General features: G+C 37.0%; 1 protein-coding gene across 2 annotated transcripts in view; it reads left to right on the top strand.

The window, feature by feature from the left end:
• Nucleotides 1–5,603, top strand: part of LOC148941916 (uncharacterized) — a 67,471-nt gene extending 61,868 nt beyond the window's left edge. Inside the window, exon 3 of one of the 2 annotated variants that reach the window (XM_089103678.1) lies at nucleotides 5,379–5,603. In XM_089103678.1, coding sequence (XP_088959804.1) covers nucleotides 5,379–5,545 — 167 coding nt within the window. In that variant the 3' untranslated portion in view covers nucleotides 5,546–5,603. The remainder of the gene's footprint in view (nucleotides 1–5,378) is intronic. The other variant, XM_089103677.1, reaches the window with a different exon arrangement.
• Nucleotides 5,604–12,602: the final 6,999 nt, after the last annotated feature.

The raw sequence follows: 12,602 nt of genomic DNA, 5'->3' as shown, positions 1-12,602 counted from the left end.
AAGTATGGTATTCCTTTTTCTATCTTCCAGCGAAAAATTTAGAATTGAACTTTAAATTTCTTTATGTCTGTGTGAAATATAGAACTTAAGTGGAAGATTTTAGTTTTCTCTGGAGAAATTAGAATTGAAGTGTGTTCTTTGGTAAAGTTCAGAAGAGAACTTGAACTTTTATTCACTTCATTGAGAAAATTGAGTCTGCTAGCAGTATCTCTATCTCTAAAAATTCTTTTTCTTTCATCTCTGACCTTTTTAATAGATATTCTGAACGTTTGACGTTCTGACAAACCCTAAAAATAATGAACACTTAACAAAATAATGCATAAAATATTTTTAATGAAATAATGACATGTAGAATATTAATATTAAAATACGTTAAATACATTATTACACATTATTAGTACACTTGCGCTTCACTTTCCGTCAATTCATCTTTATATTCATTGATGATATTGTCTGCTAATGTCCTTTTTATTCTGCCTACGATTTCATTGTCTATTGTCACATTATTTTTACATAGATCGCAGTTTTGACACATTGACAAGATATGATTTATGATGTTGGTGCAGGAGTATGCTTGTCTTCTTCTTGTTCTCTTTAAAATGCTAATACCAGAAAGATGATGATAGGATTTATCAACAGGTAATGTGTTACCAGAAGCCCTAGCAAGGAGTTGTCCCCGATCATCGACAATTATTTTTAAGTTTGCATTCTCTTTGAGCACTAATTTCTCTGGTAATGTTACTCTTGCATATCCGCCGTTTGCACGATTGAAATTCTTGGGTACTCCAAAGAAATCTAACTTCTCGCTGTCATGACAATGCATGCATACATTTCCAATAGTGTTACCACTTGCACTCGTTTCATAGTTCAGGTATTTCTCCTTGTCTGCATTCAACACGACGACGATTTTTTCATGTGTACATACTTTCGTCGAATAATTCATCTTCACTTTTTTATAGTTATGAGTTGTGTGTTTATCCTTCCACTGCGTAAAAAATACTGATTTAATGCATGCAATAAACTAGGTAGTGTCGATAACCTGCCATAGAGTACCAGTGAGAAAGCCATATCGTGTCTATGAACAAGCACAGAGTACGATTGGTAGAGCCGTAAGCAAATTTCATGTCATTTTGAGATAAGTAAAAAAGTTTAAAAAAAATACCATGTTAAAAAATTCAAATTATTTAAAACGGTGGGGCAAGGGATACTGGTGGTCATTTGGGAGCCTGGTGGGGTTTTAGGGGCCCAAGGAGGGCCGTTGGTGGTCTGGGGGGGCACTTGAGGACCGATTGGTCCGTTGGGAGCCCGGTGGACCTTTGGGGACCGGGTGAGGACCTTTGGGGTCTGAGGGCCACTTTGGGCGCAAGGTGGCCGTTGGGGAGCTCAGGGGGCGTTGGAGGGGCAGGGACGCCCTTTGGGGGTCGAGGAGCTCTGTGGGAGCCGGGGGGGCCTTTGCGGACCGGGTAATGACGTGTGGGGATCTGGGGAGGGCATTTGGGGGTCTGGTGACCCTTTGGGTGCTTGGGGGGACTTTGAGTACCGGGGGCTTCCTTCGGGGTCCTTTGGGAGCCTGGGGAACCTTTGGGGACCGGGGAAGGGCCTTTGGGGGTCCGGTGGGCCCTTTAGGTGCCCGGTGGTCTTTTGGGAGCCCGATGGGCCTTCGGGGGTTCGGGGGCCCTTTGGGAGTCCGGTGGTCTTTTGGGAGCTCGATGGGCCTTTGGGGGCCGGGGGAGGGCCTTTGGGGGTCTGGGGAGGGCCTTTGCGGGTCTGGGGGCCCTTTGGGAGCTTGGGTGACCTTTGAGTACCAGGGCTTCCTTCGGGGTTGGGGTAGGGGGATTGGAACCCTTTGGGGTTGGGGTAGAGGACCTCACAACACTGTTCAAATGGAACTTGTGTATTATAACGACCACAGAGTTTCACCCTCAAATTCTCTTCTAAAATCTCTTCAAAAATCATATTTTAAAATGTCTCTAACTGTTTCACCGAAATAATTCCCTAAAAAAATAATTTGTTCTGAAAAGATATAATAAAGCCTTAAAAAAGTATTATAAGGGGGGCTCAGGAGCCTTTGGGGGCACCGGGGGCCCTTTGGAAGCCCAGATAACCTTTGAGGACCGGGGGCTTCCTTGGGGGTGGGGTGGGGGCATTGGAACCCTTTGGGGTTGGGGTAGAGGACCTCACAACACTGTTCAAATGGAACTTGTGTATTATAACGACCACAGAGTTTTACCATTAAATTCTCTTCTAAAACCTTTCCTAAAATCATCTTTTGAAATGTCTCTAACTGTTTCGCTGAAATAATTCCATAAAATAATAATTTGTTCTGAAAAGATATAATAAAGCCTTAAAAAAGTATTATAATGGGGGCTCAGGAGATTTTGGGGGCACGGGGGGCCCTTTGGAAGCCCAAATAACCTTTGTGGACCGGGGGCTTCCTTCGGGGTTGAGGAAGGGGGATTGGAGCCCTTTGGGGTTGGGGTAGAGGATCTCACGACACTGTTCAAATGGAACGTGTGTATTATAACGACCACGGAGTTTTACCATCAAATTCTCTTCTAAAACCTTTCCTAAAATCATCTTTTGTAATGTCTCTAACTGTTTCGCCGAAATAATTCCATAAAATGGCTAAAACGGTTTCGCCAAAATTGTCCCTAAACGTAATTTCTGCGAGTTCCTCTTGTTTGGTATCTCTGCGCTGACGCATTTCAAATTATTTGGAAACCTTTTCGCGCGCTAAGATCAAAACATTTGCTCGGAAACGATTCTTCTGGAAGAACTCCAGACATTAATAAACTTCGCGCCGGAGACAATTCAATCAATCCTGACATCATGTTTGATCTAAACTTTGCCTCGGAAACTTTCTCTTGGTAGAAATCCAAAGACATTAATTAACTTGACGTCATCTGTCAGACATTAATTAACTTTGCCCGGAAACTCATAACATTTGCATCGAACAACAACAGGAAGGAAGTGTCATTAACTTTGCACGGAAACAACAACATTGACCTTGGCATTCGCTGAGAGCGTGCCCAAAACAACAACAATAACATTGATCCCCATTAACCACGTGTTCTCCCTAATGACTCTATCACGTGCCCAAAACAACAACAACTACATTGACCCCATTAACCACGTGTTCTCCCTAATGACTCCATCACGTGCACAAAACAACAACAAAAACATTGACCCCATTAACCACGTGTTCTCCCTAGTGACTCTATAGCGTGCCCAAAACAACAACAATAACATTGACCCCATTAACCACGTGTTCTCCCTAATGACTCTATAGTCCATAAAAGTGACAAATATCCTGTTTTTCCATTCTCACTGACAAAAACCATGAAATATCAAATAAATCGACCAACACACATAACCATCAATAATTTATGTAAAAAAAGTTTTAGGTGGCAGCAGGGGTGAGGGGTCGGAGTTATAGGGTCACCTCTACTTGTATACATACATTTTCGGGTGGGGAGGGGTATTAAATGAAAAGAGTAGTGAATGGGGAAAGATAACGTATATTTCTTTTTATTTGGTTTCTTTCCTATGAGTCTACGTAGGTCACCCTATTATGTTCTTCGTATAAAGTGGAGCAAATTTTGATTTTTTGTGCATATTGTGACCGTTATGCTCTTTTATTTTTGCCAATGGTCGGTATTGCTAAATTTAGCAATTTGTTTGAAGATTTCTTATCTTTAACTGAAAACTATATTATAAAAATACTTACTTCATGGAGAGTTTCTGATTGTTAGGACTTCAGAGTCACATCTAGTATACCCCCCCCCTCCCTAATTCTGAGATATAGCGCTAGAAGAGTAAGCCCAATTTTTTTTCAGGTGGGTGTTATTTGGTATCGTGAACCAGCTTTTGACCAGAAATAAATAACTCCAAATTTAAACAAAGGTAGCTCGAGTGGTTGCCCACATAAGCCTAGTGTTCATCCTCGGAGTGCCATATGTGCCTTAAAGTTTTACCAAGCCTTACACTGTTCACCCGTGCATGACGTAAAGGTTCAGAATCTCGCTTCTTCAGAAGCAGACAAGAATCAGAAGCAGAAAAAATTAAATAAGAGATTCGCCTAAAACTAACCCAACTACACCTAGCGGGCCATGCGCGTAAAAAATTTTTGGACTGTAGCACCGATAATTTTTGTGAAACACTCAATTTTGGACAATTTTAGCTCATTAGGAGCTGACCATGTTAGCAGTCATAGTTTTCAAAGGTTCTAGCGTATTTTTGGCGTGTTTTTTTTTAAGAGTCTGGCGTATTTTTTGTTACACATTCTGGCAACACTGCCTTCATATACCACTATGAAGTTTTGAGCAGCAGATAAAAAAAAAGAAAAGTGGGTTAAAAATCTGTAGAAAAAAGTTAAAAGTATATGGCATCAAATAGCTTATAGGGGCGTAGCTTTACTTTGAAGGTCTATGATAAGGTAAAAAAACATTGTAAATTTTATCGAAGGAGTTTTAACATGGCGGTGCCACAATATGGTAACATGGTAACATGGTAACATGGTAACATGGTAAGTGCCACAAAAATGTGGCACTTACTTAAAAACTTCATAATTTGGAAAAAATGTTAGAAAATCACGGTTCTCAGTTATGACTTGAACCAAGATGGGCGCAAGGAGAAAATGATGTTTTTATTTAGATGTCCACCATATTCCGAGCCATAAAATTAAAGATAAAACCCATTTCCCTTAAAAATTTATTTATTCTTGCTCTACGGCTGATAAAATTTTTATTTATGAAGGTTGTAGAAAGTTCATTTTGAAAGTTGTGCAACCATTATTATCCTCCTTGAAAGAGGTTTTCTGTTGAAAAAGGTTGTTTGAGTAAGCCAAATGGCTTAAGAAAAAGGGAGACTAATAAGAATTAACCTACGTGAACATTAAGAACAAAAAATTGAAGGAATGAAAAAGGGAAAACCTTACGAGGATAATGCTCTGCCAGCAAGTTTAGCAAACCCGAAATCTAGCCCCAAAGTTAGAACTACTAAAATAAGCTTCTGTGTTTGTTGGTCCATTATCAAAACCCTCTCTCTAAAGAAGTCCCTCGGCCATTTTATCTTTAGGTCAAGAAATCACCATCGCCATCTAGCGTTTGGTTTATTTCTTGGCATTTTCTTTATTGAAATAATAGGAAGAAATCAGTAAAATTAGACTAATTGGAAAAATTATTATAATAGTAAATGTCTGATGTCATTTTCTGTAAAAATACTATTACAAAATTTGAAATTTTTTTTTCAAGAAACACCAAATGCTAGATAGCGCTGTTAGTTTTACTTTTCAAATAGTATTACCAGTTTATAGGTTGCCCACACTTCTTATTCCATACATTTAAAATAATTTTTAATTTTCTTATTGCATGTTTTAGGCGTCAGACAATCACTAACGTTAGACTCTATTGAAGAAAATCTGAGTAATATAAGTTGTGAAGACAGTGATGAAGATGACGAAATAGTATGCTGTGTTTGTGACGAAAACTTTCAAACCTATAGGCAGCTGATGAGACACAGACAGAAAAACCGGCATTTTGGGTAATTTTACTTTGCCGCTGTTGTTTTCCATCCTTGTGTTTTGGTAACTTTTCAATATTACAATAACTTCCATACAACCCTGGAAACATTAATATCAAATTATTGGCTTCATTCCAGTGTGCTTAAGTAGAAAAAAAATGAAGCGAAATACTTGTATAGCTTTTTAGAACTGGACTTGTATTACTTTGCCCTTCAGGACGCGGGTCCGAGTCCTGGTTTAGCCAGCCAAAAGTCCTGGAGTGGGTGTGGTCAGTGGTGTGATTCTATAGGCTCAGCCTCCCAAGGTGTAGAGCAAATTTAATTTGGAGCCTGATCTTCGATTCGGTTAGTTTGGCTCCATTACAGCTTGCAAGTTAAAAAATGATTGTTCCTGACAATTTTAAAGGGGAGAAGACTGAGAACATTCATTTTCTTCGTAATTATACACGATGTATTGATATTATTTCGATGTATTGATAATTCTTTTAAAATGGATACACAATTCAAGATTTAATACAACCCTGGAAACCTTACTATCAGATAATTGGCTTCATTCCAGTGTGCTTAAGTAGAAAAAAATGAAGCCAATTAATTAGAAAATAAACCACCATACCTTCAAAGTGACTGGTGTTACTGGACTGACAGTAAAAGAAAATTTACATCAGGATCATGCATCTATTGGAGGATGAGCTTTAGGCACAAGCCTTAAAATTGTATGTCGCAAAATCAGTTCTCTAAGTAACACCAACTAGGGGCGGGGCGAAGCAATCTTTAGATTTTGTATCATCACTAGAAAAATTGAGAAATCCTCCTCCACTCTGGAACTTATAAATCACCTTTTTTGTTTCTTCGTGTAAAAAAGTCTGTCCCTACATTTTCGTGAATTGGTGTCACAGCTAGACAGTACCCTTAGGGATCTCAGAAACGTTGAATTTCATTGTATAATTTGAATTTAAGCCACATCCCTATTTGCGAGTGGTTAACCCATTTTTCTATAATTATACATATTTAGTATATTAAGAAGTTTTGATAAAAAAAATAAAAAATTTGATACTTTTACACATTTAGAATCAGTATAAATTTACATTTTAATGATGTATGTGTTGTGTTAAGAACTTAGTTTTGAGCATTTCGGTTTGTGTTAGGAAGGGTTTAAAATTGATTGCTACGAACTACTTAATCCAGGGCTCTCTTAAGCCTGAGGAAGGGTAGCATACCCCCTCTTTCAACTACTTTTTGTAAGCTCAAGTTGTATGACTCAGTTGTATATACCATTCCTTATATATTTTGGGAAGGGGACGGTGTCTAAGTAAAGGGTTGTTATTGTTTTCACAATATACTAGGAGAGCTATTCGAATAAATATTACAGAATATAACTCCACCACTCCCTCTTCTGTGCAGGCAAGCACATAAATGTGTTTTTTACGTTACCCTTGCAATTAGAGGGAAGCGCAACACATGATGCAGGCTCAGCCTAGAGATATTCATAAGAAAAAAGGAGGCTAGAAATAAATTCTTCTTTTCCTCCTTTTCGTGGTTGTCTAAAAGACCTCTCATTGAAATTTCGAAAATTTGAGGCTGAAAGTACACGTTTGAGTTTTCAGGCCTCAAAATCTTTCCCTTAATCACGTAGAGAATAATTAAATGACCTTCCTTCCTAATAGTTTGTCTGCAACTACAAAATGATTTGAGTGTAAATAAATTGATGAAGCCTCAAATTCAAATAAGACAACTCAGGAGAATTATTTTTAAGAATAATTATCTATTAACCATTTATTTATACAGACTGCATGTATCTTTAAGAGCGAACGCACCACCGGACAACGTTCGTCGGCCCCTGAAACTGGAGCGATGTATAGATACCTTTTTGATAATCGTTGATCGGCCAACTACATCACATTTTTACCTAGCATTTTGGTCCTCTTAAAGCCAGAATGTAGTTTTCTGCTAAAAAATAGTGGGAAATGCTATTTGGCTGTTGTACGATCTCTTGTTGCATAAAAATAGCACTAGAACTTTTAATTTACTTTAAAATGAATCCTGTTCTGATTTTCAAGGGCCCTTGTCTCAATGAACTCAGGGGAAAAATAACAAGTAAAAAATAATCACAACTTTTTGGGAACCTTTCTCGAAAAAAACCCATGAAGTTTCAAGTTTTTTTTTTAAATTAATTAAAAAAAATTCCACAAAATAGGTGTTTCAAAAACAAGTAAAGAGTTCCATTAAACCAATAATGAACAAAAATTGAACCAAATAATCTACCAAGCCTCCATCTACCACAAATCCGCATCAATAAATAGATGAAATCCAAAACAAAAAGAAATAAAAATAAGTAACCAGGGTTGCCAGCCTGAGCTCGAAGAATTTACTAAATCGGAGAGGAAAAATTTACTAGATCGCATCTGTTTTTACTAAATGCTCAAAAAAAATTTTTGCGCGTGCGGCTACGCCGCACGCGCACCATCAAGCATCGATTTTTACTATAGGAGGATAATCAGTACGATTTTCACAATCTTTTTTTTCCTTTTTTTCTCTTTTTTTCTCTCTATTCCTTTTTTCTTTCGTTTTCATAGTATGATTGAAAATTCAGGAAACATACAAGTTCAAAAATCTTTTTTTGGATTATTTGGATGTACTACTGGATAGGCGTCATATTCCAGATGCGGTGTATGCAAGACGTCAAACAATAGTCTGGAATCTTGGATTCTGGACATTCTGCTGGTGAAGCACGGCTTTAAATTTATCAATGTTCTTCAGGTCATAAAATTCAGATATATTGAAAAAGTAAAAAAAAAAATCAACGAAGACAGTAGAATGCATCGTCTGGATTCTACCAGACATATAGCAATTCCTATGTTATTTGCTTGCCCCAATAGCAATCTCCATGTTATTCTAACAGACATATGGAATTCTGATGCCCCTATAGCAAGGAATTCTAACAGCAACATGGAATTCTGATGCCCCTCTTCACCTTTTCAAAGAGAGTGAGTATCCTCTTACATGGCATTATACTTTGAGTAGGCTATGTTTCATCTTGTGCTACTTAGGACCTTGCATAATATGTTATGAAGGACTAGTTTTTCTGACATAATTTACATAGACCAGATTTCTACTTTTTGATATATATATAATGTATATATGTCTGTATATGTCTTCCGTGTCAGAAAACCAGTGGTAAATCCGTGTCAGAAAACCGGCGCGTCTTGTTTAGCTGCCAATTTATTCAATTATTTTTTTGTATATATTCAAGTTTTGAATTAGAATTTTCTACAGTTTGAATAATTCATTCAATCTACTAGTATCAATATTTTTGCAATCATTTACATAGATATGGAATATTCTAAGTGACTTCTGGTGAGTAAAATTTTCTCATTATAATAAAAAGAAATCTATTTTTTGTCTCGCCATTTAGTTAAGGAAGAATTTCCTTCCTTACGCTTTTTTTTCACCGTGTTGTTAACTCTTTTAAAAAGCTTCCTTCTTTTAAATATAAAACAGTGCGTGTATTTCAATTTTAGTAAATATTCAAAAAAGGAGAGGCAGGTTCACTTTGATTTTGGCTCATTGTATATGAAAAATTAAAATAGAATTTGCATATTAGTTTCGGCAGATATGAAAGGTCACCCCCCCCTCCTCAATATCATGCTCTTTACACTAAAGTTCGAATTTTGTTCGAGTCACAAAGGTCGGTTAATTAGAATAGATATCTCTTTTGAAAATGCTAAAAAAAATCGTTTTACTAGTAAATTCAAATTTCAGGGGGACTTAGCCCCCCTCCCCTCCAACAATACAAAATATTAAAATATAATGAGTATATTCGATAGAAAACGCTAAGTATGTTTTTATATTATGTAAAACAAAAACCCACTCCTCAATTGCTGTGTTACGATCAAAATTCTTTAGTTTTAGTCATTTCGTTCAAACTGTTGCTTTTCACATTATCAAAATAGAGTTTCCACTCTAAAAATAGCTATGTCTAATCCTCTTAACAATACAGAAATTTCCAAAGCTTAGTAGGTTATATCTTGGCTCATTGTCATGAATTGAAACCTGTTTCTGTGATCTTCATCCTTCAAAGTGAAATTTTTAAAGATGTATTTATTAAGCTATTAATTGTTTAAAGCATATTCCAGCCTAGGTAGCATACTAGGACCCCAAGGCTGTTCAGTATGATGAATGTATGTACGCGAAGGAATATTTGAACAGAAAAACATCGATTTGTAAAAAGTAGCAGGCATTCTAAAGCACTAATAGATTGAGCGCTAAAAGTTTCAGAATAGACTTTATAGGTCAAATTATATCACTGGAAGAGGGTTTTAAAATCCCCCTTTCCTCCAAACTCAAAATTTTCAAAAATTTTATTTTAAAAGCTTTTTAAATATTTCTAAAGTGCTAATAGATAAAGCACTACAAACATCAGAATTGACTTTATGGGTCAAATTATATTATGGGAAGATGTTTTTGAAATCCCCCTTCCCTCCAAACTCAAAATTTTCTAAAATTCTACTTCAGAAGCTTTTTTAAATATTTGTAAAGCTTTAAGACATAGAGCACTACAAACATCAGAATTGACTTTATAGGTCAAATTATATTATGGGGAGATTTTTTGAAATCCCCCTCCCCCCCCAAACTCAAAATTTTAATTTAAAAGTTTTTTTAAATATTTCTAAAGTGCTAATAGTTATAGCACTACAAACATCAGAATTCACTTTATAGGTCAAATTATATTATGGGAAGATGTTTTGAAATCACCCTTCCCTCCTTCCCTTCCCTCCAAACTCCAAATTTTACTTAAGAAGCTTTTTGAATATTTCTAAAGTGCTAAGATATTGAGTGCTACAAACACCAGAATAAACTTTAGAGGGCGATTTATCTGTAAAAGAGGGCTTATTATTTTATTACTACATTTTTCTTCTTTTTTAAGGATGTTGAGGTGGATTCATGCAATCACCCTCCATCCGAAAAGAGACCAAGATGGGGTGATATCACATCGATGCAAGCTGCAAGACCATCAATCATCAGATATGCTAGCTCCAATACAAGTTCGCTGGACCATTCAGGAGCCTCTCAAGCCAGTGTCGGCTCTGCACAAGCCTCTGGGATCACCCCCTATCAAACATTGCCAGGTCCTTTACGATCAATGCAATGCGTGAATGATGAGGCCCCTACAGCTCTCGACATGCAAGTTGCAAATTTAAATGTAAGTTTTCAAATATTATTTCTCGCTAATGATTCTTTTTCCCAAGTCTATTTGAAGGAGTGTGTGTGTGTGAGCGGTACATGTGCCACTTATTTTTCTATATATCCGATAATTCAAATGCTTCACTACATATCAACCGAATTGTATTTTAACCCGTCAAAAGTTATGAGAAAATTAAGAATTTTTGAAGTAGAAATTCAGATATCGCATAATTTGTTTCCGCAGCACGTTTCTATCTGACTTCAGCGCATTTCTATCTGACGCTGTTTCCGCAGCACGTTATAGGCCTAATGGAAAATAGGCTAAGGGGTTAGAAACGCAATTTCAACCTGTAAGAATATTTCGGCGTGTGTGTGTGTGTGTGTGTGTGTGCGTGTGTGTATGTGTTTGTGTGTGTGTGTGTGTGTGTGTGTGTGTGTGTGTGTGCGTGTGTGTGTGTGTCAGTGTGTGTGTGTGTGCGTGTGTGCATGTGTGTGTGTGTGAGGGTGTGTGTGCGTGTGTGTGTGTGTGTCTGTGTGTTTGTGTGTGTGTGTGTGAGTGTGTGTGTGTGTGTGTGTGTGTGTGTGTGTGTGTGTCTGAGTGTGTGTGTGTGTGTGTGTGAGTGATAGTGTGTGTGATTGACTGCGTGTGAGTGAGAGTGATTGTGAGAGTGTGTGTGTGTGTGAGAGAGTGTGTGTGCGTGTGTGTGCGTGTGTTATTAACAAAATTTGTAATTTATTATACATTGTTTTGTAAATAATGCTATAAGCAAAAATTTGAAATTTTATTATGCATTTGTTTGATAAATAATGCTGTAAGCAAAAAAAAAATTGATAAAAAAAGTGTATTATAATTGTGATAAAACTTTCGTCAAAGAAAAAAAAACTTAATCCATTCATTTACTAGTTTCAGGGGGAAGCTGTGAAAACTTCTGCCTTCCCTGGCCCGGGACTTCAAAGTATCATGGGTAATCGCCCCCCCTCGCCGGATGATTTTAGTGAAGGTACGTTATTTGATATCCCCCTGGATTTTCAATTTACAGCTGAAGAAATGGACAATCTTATGCAAATTGTTGGGCCTAATTCTTCCGGGGACACTTTTGACAATAGTTTTACTATTAGTGAATTGGATCCTGTACAAATAGGTGCAGGACATGAAAATAGTGCTATGTCCTCGGAATTACGTGAATTTTATTTGTTAGAGTCTGCTCTAAGTCACATACAAACATATAGTGTAGATTTTAACCCCCCCGAGGAAAACGGGAACATTATTTTAACTGACCCTGTGAATGTTCTCCATAGCTACATCGACAGAATTCGAGCGCAAATTGAGATTCAGATTCAGAAATGGGGGGGGGGGGTCACGGGAGGGTTAAAACATCAGTGAATCAAAAAGTTTATTTACAAATGTGGACATCCGGGGATATTTTTCATTTTCATTTTTCAACTGGCAACCAGACTTTTTACCCAGGTCTAAATGAATTTGAGGACAACTTTTTCAACTGGGTGAATAAACTAATATCAACTTTGGACACTTTTAACGTAACAGGACGCGGGTTCATAATTTTAAACAATTAATATATGGATCTTAATCTCAGTATATTTAAAAAAAACTTTATTTCCAGAGAAGCTCTAGGTAAAAAAATTAAATACAATCAATCGTTGTCGGCTACCAGAGGGTTTTAAAACTTAAGATTCGAAGTAGGAATACAATTTATTAAGTATACATTTTCAACATCAGCCCATAAAATATAATATAATGAGTCATCAATGAAAAGTCTCGACGGCCTTGCTCGCAACGGCAGAAAAAATTTCCCTAAAGTAAATTTTGATTGTTTAGAAGGAAAATATTTAGTGTCCTTTAAAGAGATAACCATATTTGAAAAAGCAAATGAAAATCTTGT

Source organism: Artemia sp. Qi Xiang Cuo, chromosome 17 (genome assembly GCF_049724085.1).
Source record: "Artemia sp. Qi Xiang Cuo chromosome 17, ASM4972408v1, whole genome shotgun sequence".
Classification (NCBI taxonomy): Eukaryota; Metazoa; Arthropoda; class Branchiopoda; order Anostraca; family Artemiidae; genus Artemia; species Artemia sp. Qi Xiang Cuo.
This window is presented reverse-complemented; position numbering and strand designations above follow the sequence as displayed.